General features: G+C 41.7%; 1 protein-coding gene across 2 annotated transcripts in view; it reads left to right on the top strand.

Moving 5' to 3' along the window:
- dgkaa (diacylglycerol kinase, alpha a) overlaps window positions 1-13066 on the top strand; it is a 51402-nt gene that overhangs the window by 14568 nt on the left and 23768 nt on the right. For both annotated transcript variants that reach the window (XM_053642932.1, XM_053642933.1), the window contains exons 2-6: window positions 7084-7183; window positions 7429-7505; window positions 11403-11517; window positions 11998-12072; window positions 12155-12204. In XM_053642932.1, the coding sequence (XP_053498907.1) occupies window positions 7108-7183; window positions 7429-7505; window positions 11403-11517; window positions 11998-12072; window positions 12155-12204 (393 nt within the window). In that variant the 5' untranslated portion in view covers window positions 7084-7107. The remainder of the gene's footprint in view (window positions 1-7083; window positions 7184-7428; window positions 7506-11402; window positions 11518-11997; window positions 12073-12154; window positions 12205-13066) is intronic.

The following is a 13066-nucleotide window of genomic DNA, read 5'->3' as shown; positions in this document are numbered from 1 at the left end:
TTCAGTTACTTGTTCTATTCTATCTATGTATGTATGTATGTATGTATGTATCTATCTATCTATCTATCCTTACTTTGTACTCAGTTACTTGTTCTATCTATCTATCTATCTATCTAGCCTTACTCTGCATTCAGTTACTTGTTCTATTCTATCTATCTATCTATCTATCTATCTATCTATCCTTACTCTGCATTCAGTTACTTGTTCTATTCTATCTATCTATCTATCTATCTATCTATCTATCTATCTATCTATCCTTACTCTGCATTCAGTTACTTGTTCTATCTATCTATCTATCTATCTATCTATCTAGCCTTACTCTGCATTCAGTTACTTGTTCTATTCTATGTATGTATGTATGTATGTATGTATGTATCTATCTATCTATCTATCTATCCTTACTTTGTACTCAGTTACTTGTTCTATCTATCTATCTATCTATCTATCTATCTAGCCTTACTCTGCATTCAGTTACTTGTTCTATTCTATCTATCTATCTATCTATCTATCTATCTGTCTATCTACCTATCTATCCTTACTCTGCATTCAGTTACTTGTTCTATTCTATTCTATGTATGTATGTATGTATGTATGTATGTATCTATTTATCTATCCTTACTTTGCACTCAGTTACTTGTTCTTATCTGTCTGTCTGTCCCTATCTATCTATCTATCTATCTATCTATCTTTATTTTGCACTTAGTTACTTGTTCTATTCTGTCTGTCTGTCTGTCTGTCTGTCTGCCAGACTCTATCTATCTATCTATCTATCTATCTATCTATCTATCTATGTATGAAAATCACGAGGAGGCAACTTTGAAGATTTTAAAAACAAATTTATTTAAAACAGTTTGGTTGATATTTAGGTTGAGTTTACATTTCTGTTCAACTCTGTTAATCCAACTTAACACATTTGCAGAGTCTCAATTAAAATTTTTAGCTGGTAACTATGGTGATAGTCAGCTGAAAACTATCATTTTTTTTTACACTTTATTCAGACCAAACATGACTGAATTTCACCCAGCTAAAATGGCAGTTCACTGAAGGGGAAAGGGTGGAAGTTACTTTCACTTCTGTAAAAAAAAATAAAATAAATAAAATAGGGACTGCTAATTATTATTAAGTACATAATAGTATAATTAACTATTAAGTACACTATACGGTCAAAAGTATGCGGACACCTGACCATCACACCCATATGCGGTTCTTCCCCAAAACTGTTGCCACAAAGTTGGAAGCACATGATTGTACAGAATGTCTCTGTATGCTGTAGTGTTATGATTTCCCTTCACTGGAACTAAGAGACCCAAAACCTGTTAGAGCGTGACGATGCCCCTGTGCACAAACCGAGCTCCATGAAGACATGGTTTACGAAGGTTGCAGTGGAAGAACTCGAGTGTCCTGCTCAGAGCCCATGACCTCAACCCCACTGAACAGAACGAGCAAAAATCCCCGCAGCCATGCACCAAAATCTAGCGGAAAGCCTCCTCAGAAGAGTGGAGGAGGGATAAAATGTGGAACGGGATGTTCAGTAAGCACATATGGGTGTGATGGTTGGGTGTCCACATACTTTTGGTCATATCGTGTATCATCACGCAGGACTTTTGCCTCGCTAGCTGTTGTTTGCCGCACACAATTTTTAAAAAAAAATAATAGTATTTACCACTTATTCACTGGCATGCACTAGGACTTTTCCTGTGTAATTTTGTTTTCGTCTCTCTGTCTGCTTGGAATTTTATGTTGGCAATGTTGTATTTGTACTAAATACAACATGTAAATACCAAATGGCTTCCTGTTCATTATATACAGCATGTCCACTATATAGGAGATACGTTGCGTAATGCAGGGAAATCCAATCGTATCCTAAACAGCCGGTTAGTTTGGGTGCAGGTTTTCGTTCCAGTCGAGCAGGAACCACACCTGATTCCACCTGCTTAATCAGTCGATCTTGGCTTTAATAAACTACCAATATGGCTTCTCCTCGGTGTGGAATGAAAACCTGCACCCAAGCCAAATGGCGTGCCCTACATGCACAAAAGAACCAGGATTTCAGATTCAGACACCGAAAAACATCTGGGACTTCAATAAAGGCCTGTTGGAAATGAACTACTTCTATGTACCACTGAGCTGTAATCACGAACGCGGTTTCATATGAAGTATTGTGTGAAAAGAAATGATTTCATCGAGGAGAAGCGTTTAATTAAGAACCGTTAAATACTTGGAACAACGCTATTGAATCCTTGATTCGTTTTTCCTGTAACAGCGGCTCTGACAGTAGTCCTCCGAGTCTGCAAGACAAATCCCAGCTTTATATTAATGTATTCTCTCGACTACGTTATCGTTTCTATAGTAACAACTCGTTCATAAGGACTTGTACTGCGGTCGCAAAAATAATGTGAGGAAATGTTTATTTTGGAAGGTGTCTCCAGTGTCAGTCGTGTCAGTTTGATGCAGGAAGGTCTTGAGTTCCTCAGTAACAGGTTTTTTTTTTTTCCATATTAACTTTAAAAGAGACAGAGAGAGAGAGAGGCTAGTGTGGGACTGTTATAAAGCACGTGCTAGCAGGAAGTGACTAGTCTCACAGATGAAAAACATGATGGGAAAACTCGTAAAGTACAATAAGAAGTAAAATGTATGACGTGATGTGGTTGTAGAGGAACGAAGCACTTTGGGTCATGCTGTTATATGCAAATCAGCTTCAGGGTGGTAACAGTAACGCCCCGTCATGGCTCGTTCCTTACATAACTTTCTCTGTTTCCTGGAACTCTGTGTGCGTGTGTGTGTGTCATTATATCACCTCATCATCATCATCTCATCATCAGTTGATAATACGACGCCTCGAATTGCATGCTCTTGCTAATTCCTCCGTTTTGGGTGGAGAAGAGTCACGATATTTGATTCTGCTTTCTCACTGTCTGCTAAACGACTGCAGGACGCTGGCAGGCCGACTCACGCCTCCGTCCTTTCTCCATCAGACCATTTCACGCTTATTGTCTGAAAGCGTAATAGGCTACAGCTCGATCAAAACTCAGCAATCAGAGTTGTTATGCGCTTCAGAGAGAGTCGTTTAGCATCACGACAGCACGCTGCAGCTCTCGGGTAGAGTTCACTGCTTTTACAGCTCCTAATGCTTCTGCACTTTCAGCCATTTCGGGATGATTAACAGTCTGACAGGTTTCAGATCAAGTGCAGCCTCGCCGAACATCCCGGAACTTCAGCGCATGAAAAATGGAGAAAAGCAGCCTTTTTTTGTTGTTTTTGTTTCTGTTACGTTTTTAAAGGAGCGGTTTGTCATTTTCAAACTTGTTGAATGACATTTTTGACATTGATAAACCATCTCTGTTTAAAAACAAAACCAAAAAAAAAAACATATACTTCATGAGTTTTCGTTTAATGAAAAGGGGTGGAGTTACGAAGCTCATTTCAAGGTGGGGGCGGAGCCATATCAAGGACGCAAAAATGTCCACAATGCCTGAAATTGAGAAACGGCAAACAGTAGCTTTAAAGGAGAGCTATTTTAAACTATTTATTTATTTATTTATTTATTTATTTATTTACAAAGACTGACTATAAGTCTCAGGTGTCCCCAGAATATGTATGTGTGTGTGTGTGTGTGTGTGTGTGTGTGTGTGAAATTTCAGTTCGAAATACCCTACAGATCATTTATTATACCATGCTGAAAATAGTCCCCTTTTTGCACGGACCCAAAAACCCGCTGTCTGGGTGTGTGTCTCTTTACATGCAAATGAGCTGCTGCGCCCCGCCCCCTTTCCGGGTCCTCTCCGTACGAGAGGTTTGTTCCAGAATGGCGGACGTAAACTTGTGGAGCGTAAACAAAAAAGTTTGACAGCATAAACGAAAACTCTGGCTGCGCGTCCGTAATTTCTCTAGACACAGCCGACACGGGGATTGGTATGACGTATGCTCACACAATCTATGATTAATGATAAAAGGATTAAAAGTGGACGAAGAACAAAAGGCTCGGTATGCCTCTGGCGGCAAAACACGTGTCAAAAGTAACCACCGTCAGCGCGCGCTTCGGGCAAGGGGAAATCCGTGACATATGGACTCCTACACGTTGATCTTGTGCAAGTGTAATGCCGGTGTGGACTGGATTTTTATTTATTTATTTATATTTAAACGCCCTGTGTTGAGAAAATGCCATGACCGGGAGCCACACTCTCCTAAATCCTAAAGTGGGTCACCCAATTCAACGGCAATTAGATCCAGATGCTTCTTTCAGCTTTCCCCGGAGGAGTGAGGAGGAGCGGAGTCTTTAGCACGCTGTCGTTCTGTCGTGTGTCTCCGGAGTTCTTCAAACAGACGGCGGAGCGACAGCGTGCTAAAGACTCACTTCCTACTCGTTCCTCCAGGGAAAGCCGAAAAGAGGCTGCTGGATCACACATCTCCGTGAGCCAGACACCTTTTAACATCGGCAGACTGATCTATTTCACACACACACACACACACACACACACAAGCACACACACACTCCTATTATAAAAGCTGTATGCTATAGTGGAGTGTGACCGTTCAGCCATTTTTTCCCACGTTGTCACAGACAATAGCATCATCGCTGCTGTCTGCGTTCTCCATTCGAACAACGGATAGTTCTTCGAACACGTAGTGATGCCGTGCGGCGCGAGTGTAGCGTACGTTGCCGTACTAAAGAACAGACTACACGGAATGACTAATCTGAGCGTATTCGACGGTTAATGATACCACTTGCAGCGAAGCACACTATAAACTTTGCTCTGGGAATCTGTCGCGAGGAGGAACTCCAGCGTCTTCCTGCAATACACGTAACCTGGTAAAAACCTCTTCTGGTGTTTCGGCAGTGTCTTGAATTGAACGTGCGATGACGGTATCGGCGAGTGCGGTCGTTAAAAAACGTTCCGTGAATTGCACACGCAAACGGAGCAGTGAATCGCACAGCAGAGCGTCCGAGCACTTCAGTTCTGCGAGCACTGAGCACTAGGGATGGGCGATATCGACTTAAAACTATATCGCGATATTTTCCGGTATTTATTTCGATAACGATATAAATATAGTACCGTGCTCCACTGTTTTTGGCTACAGGTGATGGCTGTGTGTATCCTTAGTAGAGATTTATACTGTTATTTAGTGCAGTACAAACCCAGAGAGAAATTAAAATGTGGAAGACTTCAAATTATTGATTTTTTTTTTAATCACAATCAAGCCAGAGCAACACCCAATCCCGGCTGTCCTTCAGAGGACTGATGAGTTATCAGATGCTCTCTGGCTTGGCTGGAATAAACGCCCGCAGTCAGCACCCGCCTTCAGTGGATAAGCTTGGACTCCCCTGCAATAAGGATTTGCATTTTCTGAGGTCTAGCCAAAGCGTGAGTGGGGACGACTCATTTTTCTTCTGTTAAACACGGCCATGTTGTTTACATTTCGCATCCACATTTACATTTACATCGACATCGACATTTACATTTCTTCATTTGGCAGACTCTTTTACCCAAAGTGACTCGCGAGCGAGGCGGAATCCAGTCCGAGCACGGAGCTGTCGAGGAAGTGATCCGAGCGATTATACACGAGTGCAAGATAATTACAGGAAGAATCAAGTGAGCTGAAGATCAGCTACGCTTTCATGCGCCCAAAAATACTGTAACGTTAGTGATGCTCTTACTGGATGTGCTGGAGTGGTTTGCTTCGCAGTGTTCGTTGTGTAAAATGTTGCAGCGGTGTTGTAGGAACGTTTACAGATTTCACCCCAGCATGGAAGGAAGTGGGGGTCAGAGGTCATATGAAATGGCGCACCTTTATACAGTCACCAAACAAAAACCAGAGAAGTGTGCATGATGTGAACTTGCATAGACTGACTGAGACCTAGATCAATTCCTGGGTAATTACCCATCTTCATTCCATCCATCCTTGCTTCCATCGATCTTTCCTTCCTTCCTTCCTTCCTTTTTGCCTGTCTTCCATCCATCCTTGCTTCCATCGATCTTCCCTTCCTTCCTTCCTTCCTTTTCGCCTGTCTTCCATCCATCCTTGCTTCCATCGATCTTCCCTTCCTTCCTTTCTTCCTTCCTTTTCATCTTTTTTCCATCAATCTTCCCTTCCTTCCTTCCTTTTCACCTTTCTTCCATCCATCCATCAATCTTTCCACATTACTATCATTTCATCCATCAATAGTTCTATCCACCTTCCCTTCCTTCCACCCATCCTTCCTTTTTCCATATCTTTTATCCGTCCTTCCTTCATTCGTTCTTTCTTTTAGCTTTCGTCCATCCGTCCGTCAATCTTTCCGTCTTTCTATCATTTCATCCAGCCCTACTTCCATCCATCCATCCATCCATCTATTCTTCCTTCCTTCCATCCTTTCTTTCTTCCTTTTACCTTTCGTCCATCCATCCATCAGTCTTTCCATCTTTCTGCCATTTCATCCATCCATCCATCCATCCATCCACCCATCCATCCTTTCTTTCTTTCTTTTACCTTTCGTCCATCCATCCATCAGTCTTTCCATCTGTCTGCCATTTCATCCATCCATACTTCCTTTTATCCCATCTTCCTTCTTACCGTCCATCCATCCACCCATCCACCCATATATTCCTCCTTCTTTCCTTCCTTTTTTGCATTTCTTCTATCCATCCATCAATCTTTCTTTTTTATCCATCCATACTTCCGTCCATCTTCCCTTCCTTCCATCATCCTTGATTTTTTCCTGTCTTCCATCCATCCATCCAGCCATCCGTCTATTCTTCCTTCCTTCCTTCCTTCCTTCCTTCCTTTTTTCCTTCCTTCATTATTACAGATACATGCCACCAAAGACCCATATAAATGAAGAACAGTAAAACAGGAATAACTGGAAATAGTCAAATACAGGAAGAAAACATGTATGCTGTTCTTCACAGACATGATGTGCTGAGGGGGGAAGGGCAGTAGTAGCTCAGTGATTAAGACATTGGACTTGTGAGTTCAAATTCTAGCTCCGCCGAGCTGCTGCTGCTGCTGGGCCGTTCATCCTCAACTGCTCAGGTGTATAAAATTCAATTATACATGTTCTATCTCTCTCTCTCTCTCTCTCTCTCTCTCTCTCTCTCTCTGTAGTGAGGTCTCTCATCCCGGGGCGTGATGTCAGATCCTGTGGAGCACGATGGGAAGGAGCTGAGTCCAGTGGACTTCATCCAGCTGCAGCAGTACATGGACTGTGAGTGCCGAGCCGCCCACACACCACCTCACTCATCTCACTTCACACGCCACTGATGTGTGAATGTGCAAGCTGCTGCTCTGTGTGTGTGTGTGTGTGTGTGTGTGTGTGTGTGTGTGTGTGTGTGTGTGTAGTGTAAAAGAGGCACATTTGAATCTCAAAGCCGATGTTTGAATCTTGTTCTCTCTCTTTCTCTTTCTGTGTGTGTGTGTGTGTGTGTGTGTGGTGTGTGTGTGTGTCTCCAGACTGCGGTTTGAAGGTGAAAGATGTGCTGAGGGAATTCGACACAGATGGCCAGTTGGCTCAGTACAGGCATGGAGAGGTGAGAGTGAGAGCTGGCCGGGTCGTGTGCCGGCTGCCCCTTTTCACTTTACACCAAACCAATATGCAAAGTGGACATGACTGTGTGTGTCACTCCTTTAGCCTCACTCACACACACACACACACACTGGAAGCTTCTGCATATATCTTCCTGCTTGATATCTGCCAAGGCCTGATCCATCCCCGAATTCAGTTGCAAAAACATGATGTTTATAACGCCGAATATAAGGCTGATTTCGATTATATACAAAGTCCGAGCTCACGTTGAAAATATGGGAATTTGTTTTCATTTACAACCGGAAACGAATTTTTAAACCCTTTTTAAATAAAGAACAGAATTGTTTTCCATATGTCGAATATTCGACATACGACTAGTTCGCGTTCAGCACGTTTGTGATATGGACCATGTGAACTCCTATGTACGAAAGGTCGGGTTTCAGGTCTCGTCCTTTCCGGTGGAGCACGAGTTCAGACGCCGCGCCAACGGATTTTGATTAAACGCGGATCATCGGGTTGCACGCAAACTCGTGACCGTAGATTTCGGTGAGGCGGGACGACGTTAATGACGACATAGCCTCAAACACAGTGAAGTCGAGAGGCTATCCCACATGACTTGTGCTATAGGCTGCTATCTGGTGAATTTTTAGAGGAACCCTGTTCTAGCTAGATGAGAGTCATCCAGCATACAGTCTAGCAGCTGTCTTAGGCGTACCTTTGTTCTACAGTGTTTGATACAGGAAGTGTGTTTCCCAGCGTTCAGAAAAGCTAATATTAACCACAGTTTCTAGGTTTCAGCAAAATTTCCCTATCATAAAACTTTATGCGTTGGAAAAACGAGACACTTTTTCTCAGCCTTTGTGTGGGAAAGAAGGTCACTGTGGTACTCGCGCATTTCTGATCTACAGACATTATCCACTCTATAATCCCCCTTTCTATCTCCAAATATTCGCTATATATCTTGCATTAGAAATGGTTCTGTACATCATAGACACACTGTGTGCACTCACACTTTACCTTCTTTTTTTACTGGCTTAGTGGTTAGCACGTTCGCCTCACACCTCCAGGGTCGGGGGTTCGATTCCCACGTGGCCCTGTGTGTGCGGAGTTTGCATGTTCTCCCCGTGCTGCGGGGATTTCCTCCGGGTACTCCGGTTTCCTCCCCCAGTCCAAAGACATGCACGGTAGGCTGATTGGCGTGTCTAAAGTGTCCGTAGTGTATGAATGGGTGTGTGAGTGTGTATGTGAGTGTGCCCTGCGATGGAATGGCACCCTGTCCAGGGTGTACCCCGCCTCGTGCCCGATGCTCCCTGGGATAGGCTCCGGGTTTCCCCGTGACCCTGAAGAAGGATAAGCGGTATAGAAGATGGATGGATGGATGGATGGATGTACAAATCCAGCCCAAATTTGGTGTGAAACCAAACTGTGACCTTGTCATTAACTGCTGCTCCTCCTCTAATGAAAATGTTTATAGAGCGAGAACGGGGCAGCGTCACACCACTGTTCGCGCTTGATCCATCTCTCGTTTTTGACCACGAAGTGCAATAATAACTCTGTGGAGCTAAATAGGGCAGTTATGGTGTTAATGGATAAAATACCGTACGTGCGCACTTTAATTCACGTTCACGATAAACACTGCAGTACACAGACATGAGCTTTATGACTTGAACTAAACTGCTGGTATATGAGCCTTGGTTTTGGAAAGAGATGAGTGTGTGTGTGTGTGTGTGTGTGTGTGTGTGTGTGTGTGTGTGTATATACACTCAGGGTGTGCAATTAATTTAATATTAATCCTCAGTTAATTAAACCCAGTCAGTCGAGTGTGAAACTGGTGAGCTTAGCTGGCGTTTGCTAATTAACGTTTGCTAATGTTTTTATTGACTGCCGCATTACAGGCTTCCCATTACTTTGGTTCTGACCAATTCCAGTTCTCTCTGACACGCTCCGCTTTCCTGAACACGGCAGACTCGATCAATTTCGTTTGGGTACGCAGGCAGAGAACGTTGAGATCACTTGAAGCAGATGAATGCCTACTAGACAAGGCATGCTGGAATAGTCTACACTCGCCTTCAGAGACCTCGAGAGGAACCGGATTCCAAACGGAACCCGTTTTCTTCTGGGCGACTCCGGATAGTGAGATTATAAATCATTTGTACGAGGTGGAGAAGAGTAAAGACACGCAGTGCTAAGGATGTTCAGCATGAGCAGATGGTTTATAAGAGTCCTGATATGAGCAAATGATTACAGCAGCAGTTCTTTTGTCCAAAGCGACAGTTGATAAGATCCAGGTGCGAACTGGGCGGAGCAAAACGGGACGAGTGATCACGATTTCAATAGTGAGCATGGAAAATGTGATTTTTTAAAACAAATTTTATTTTAATAATGTTATACCGTAGCAGTTATTGGGACAGACACGTATCATCTGGCGCAACTGAACGCAGTATTTCCTAGTTTTGAGATATTTTACCACTGAGGTCAACTAAAACTGAAGCGAAATCTGCTCAGCACGTAGGGGACGCGTCATGCATGAGCTCGGTGAGATGTCTCTGTGTGCGTGTCTGACTCTCCGTGGCATGCGTCATGATTTTCCAATTTTACACCAAAGGAGCACAGGTGTCCTCGGGGCTTTAAAGTTGGAGTTTGTCTCGGAGAAAAGAGGACGGCGTTAGTGCTGAGACACGGAACTGGGTTTGGGTTTGTAGTGCAGCACCGCTGGGAGGAAACCGTCGCCCTCCCTCAGGAGCCCTCTGTTATGTTATGGTGTTATGGTTCCGTTTCTTTTTCTATTTTCGGTAACGTATTCATAACTGCATTATAACTGTACTTATACTTTTATATATGTGTGTGTGTGTGTAATTTATATGAATTATTATAGATTAAAATGAATAATAATAATCTATAAATAATTCCCTGATCGATTATATAGATCATCGAAACCTGTGTTTCTTTCTATTCATTATAGCACACAGCGTTTATAACTGATAACGTGTCATTACTATAACTGTAATAATTGTTAACCATTTTATTATTTTTTGTAACGTAATATGGAAACACAAATTTAAAAAAAAAAAAAAATGAATACACGAATGACATCATTGACGTCTTGAAGAATTACAGAAAATTATTAGTGTTTTGGGACCCGGGATTAAAATGAATAGTGACGCATGCATTACAGTGTGATCCTACGTTATCAAGGATTTATTTATTTGTTTATTATATAAGGAATTTAACCGAGGTATTGTAAGAGGAAAAATATAAAAGACTAGGTGAAAGCTGAAGCTGATTATTTTCCGGTGACAGCGCGTCCCACGGTGTATTATTCCTCATTCATCACAAGAGTTATCACCCCAGAAATGACCATTTTTAATTTATTAATAAACGCCACACACTTTTTTTAAGATTATTATAAAGTGCTTCAGAGCTCTGACACCGGAGACTCCTTCCAATAATGTTTACTAACGGATTTTCTTTGTAAAATAAATAAACATTCCGTGGTTTTTTTATTTATTATTATTATTATTATTTTTTATAAAGTATTAGTGCATCTTCGGCCGTAAAATTCGCTGTGAGTGAGCCGTTACTATAGAAACAGTCGCGTATTAAAACGAGCATGTTAGTTATAAGTTAAAGGGAATTCATCAACACTTTCTGAGCAATCAGTTACTGCTTAGAGTTAAGACTTCTAAGCAGTTTTAATGATTTGTGAGGGTGGGGTTTATAGAGAGTGCTTCCATGGTTTCGGACAGCTGTGATGATGACAAATTGGGGGTTTTTTTGGTATCAAGCATCAGAAAGCTGCCTCTGAATGATTCGTGTGTGTGTGTGTGTGTGAGAGAGATGAGTGATGAGTAGCTGTGTTCATGACTCAGAAGACACGATTTTTCTGTTCTACATCCATCAGTGCATCGATGAGGAAGGCTTCCGTCTCTTCCTGAACACGTATCTGGAGGTGGACGAGTTCCCTCAGGATCTGTGCGAGCGCCTCTTCAAAACCTTCAAGACCTCCGACGAGGCCAGTGAGTCTCTGACGCGCCGACGCCTTCGCTCGTCTGTGTTCAGTGAAAAAGTTGCACTCATATTTTAGATGGTAGCAAGTTTGCATGGTTTTCGAATGGAAAAAAAAACAGGAGCGTCTGTTTAACCGTATTTTTAAAAAATAAAATAAATTCGATCCATGAAGTTCGAAATGAAATCTGGGTGTACTGTATGCTGTGACCAGACAGCCATCCCAAACATTATTGGGAATTTTTTTTTTTTTTTTAAAACATGATGTTAAAGTTGTATATTCAGTATATTCATCCAGAAATATCGAAATCCCTAAAGATCAGTTTCACCTGGAAATTACAAAGCTGCATCCAAAATATTGTGAGAAAGGTGGTGATTTATATTTATTTATTTTAACGTTTGGCATCGTTCACTGTCCTGCATCTTTATCCACACTTCACTAATTACCTCAGTAAGCGATAAACGCTGTTTGTTTTTGTCCCGTCTCTAAGGGGAGGTGTTCCTTAAAGACGTGTCCTGTTATTTCTCCCTGCTGGAGGACGGGCAGCCTAGAGACAAACTAGAGTGTGAGTCTGAGCATGTTCTAACACAGCCTTGTTTCCAGTAACGTAGAGGCTTAGAGGCTAAAACTCATCTCTCTTTCCTCAGTCGCTTTCAGACTTTATGACCGAGATGGTAACGGAGTCCTGGACAGTTCAGTAAGTCATGTCTTTCTGTCTGTCTGTGTATACACCTTCCTCCATGTCTGTCTGTCTGTGTGTCTGTCTGTGTTTGTTTATGGGCCTGTCTGTCTGTCTGTCTGTCTGTCTGACAGTTTATTTCATTGGGTGTTTGTTTCATCAGATATTTGTCTGATCAGGTATTTATTTGATCAAACGTTTATTTGATCATGTGTTTGTTTAATCGGGTGTTTATCTGAACGGATGTTTGTCTCATCAAGTGTTTATTTGACCAGTTGTTTCTTTGATAAGGTCTTTTTTGCTCAGGGATTTATTTCTTTGGGTGTTTGTTTGATTGGGTATTTGTTTGGGTGTTTATTTGTTTGGGTGTTTATTTGATCAGGGTTTTTTTTTATTTGATTTGTTTGGGTGTTTATTTGATCAGGGTTTTTTTTATTTGATTTGTTTGGGTGTTTATTTGTTTTAGTGTTTATTTGATTGGGTGTTTACTTGATTGGGTGTTTACTTGTTTGGGTGTTTACTTGATCTTTTTTTTATTTGATTTGTTTGGGTGTTTGTTTTAGTGTTTATTTGTTTTAGTGTTTATGTGTTTGTGTTTATTTGTTTGGGTGTTATTTGTTTGGGTGTTATTTGATTGGGTGTTTACTTGATTGGGTGTTTATTTGTTTGGGTGTTTACTTGATTGGGTGTTTACTTGATTGGGTGTTTACTTGACTGGGTGTTGATTGGGTGTTTATTTATTTGGGTGTTTACTTGATTGGGTGTTTACTTGATTGGGTGTTTATTTGATTGGGTGTTTACTTGATTGGGTGTTTATTTGATTGGGTGTTTATTTGATTGGGTGTTTACTTGATTGGGTGTTTACTTGATTGGGTGTTTA

The sequence above is a fragment of the Ictalurus furcatus genome, chromosome 15 (assembly GCF_023375685.1).
Source record: "Ictalurus furcatus strain D&B chromosome 15, Billie_1.0, whole genome shotgun sequence".
Classification (NCBI taxonomy): domain Eukaryota; kingdom Metazoa; phylum Chordata; class Actinopteri; order Siluriformes; family Ictaluridae; genus Ictalurus; species Ictalurus furcatus.
The sequence above is the reverse complement of the archived record's forward strand: the minus strand, read 5'-3'. Positions and strand labels throughout refer to the sequence as shown.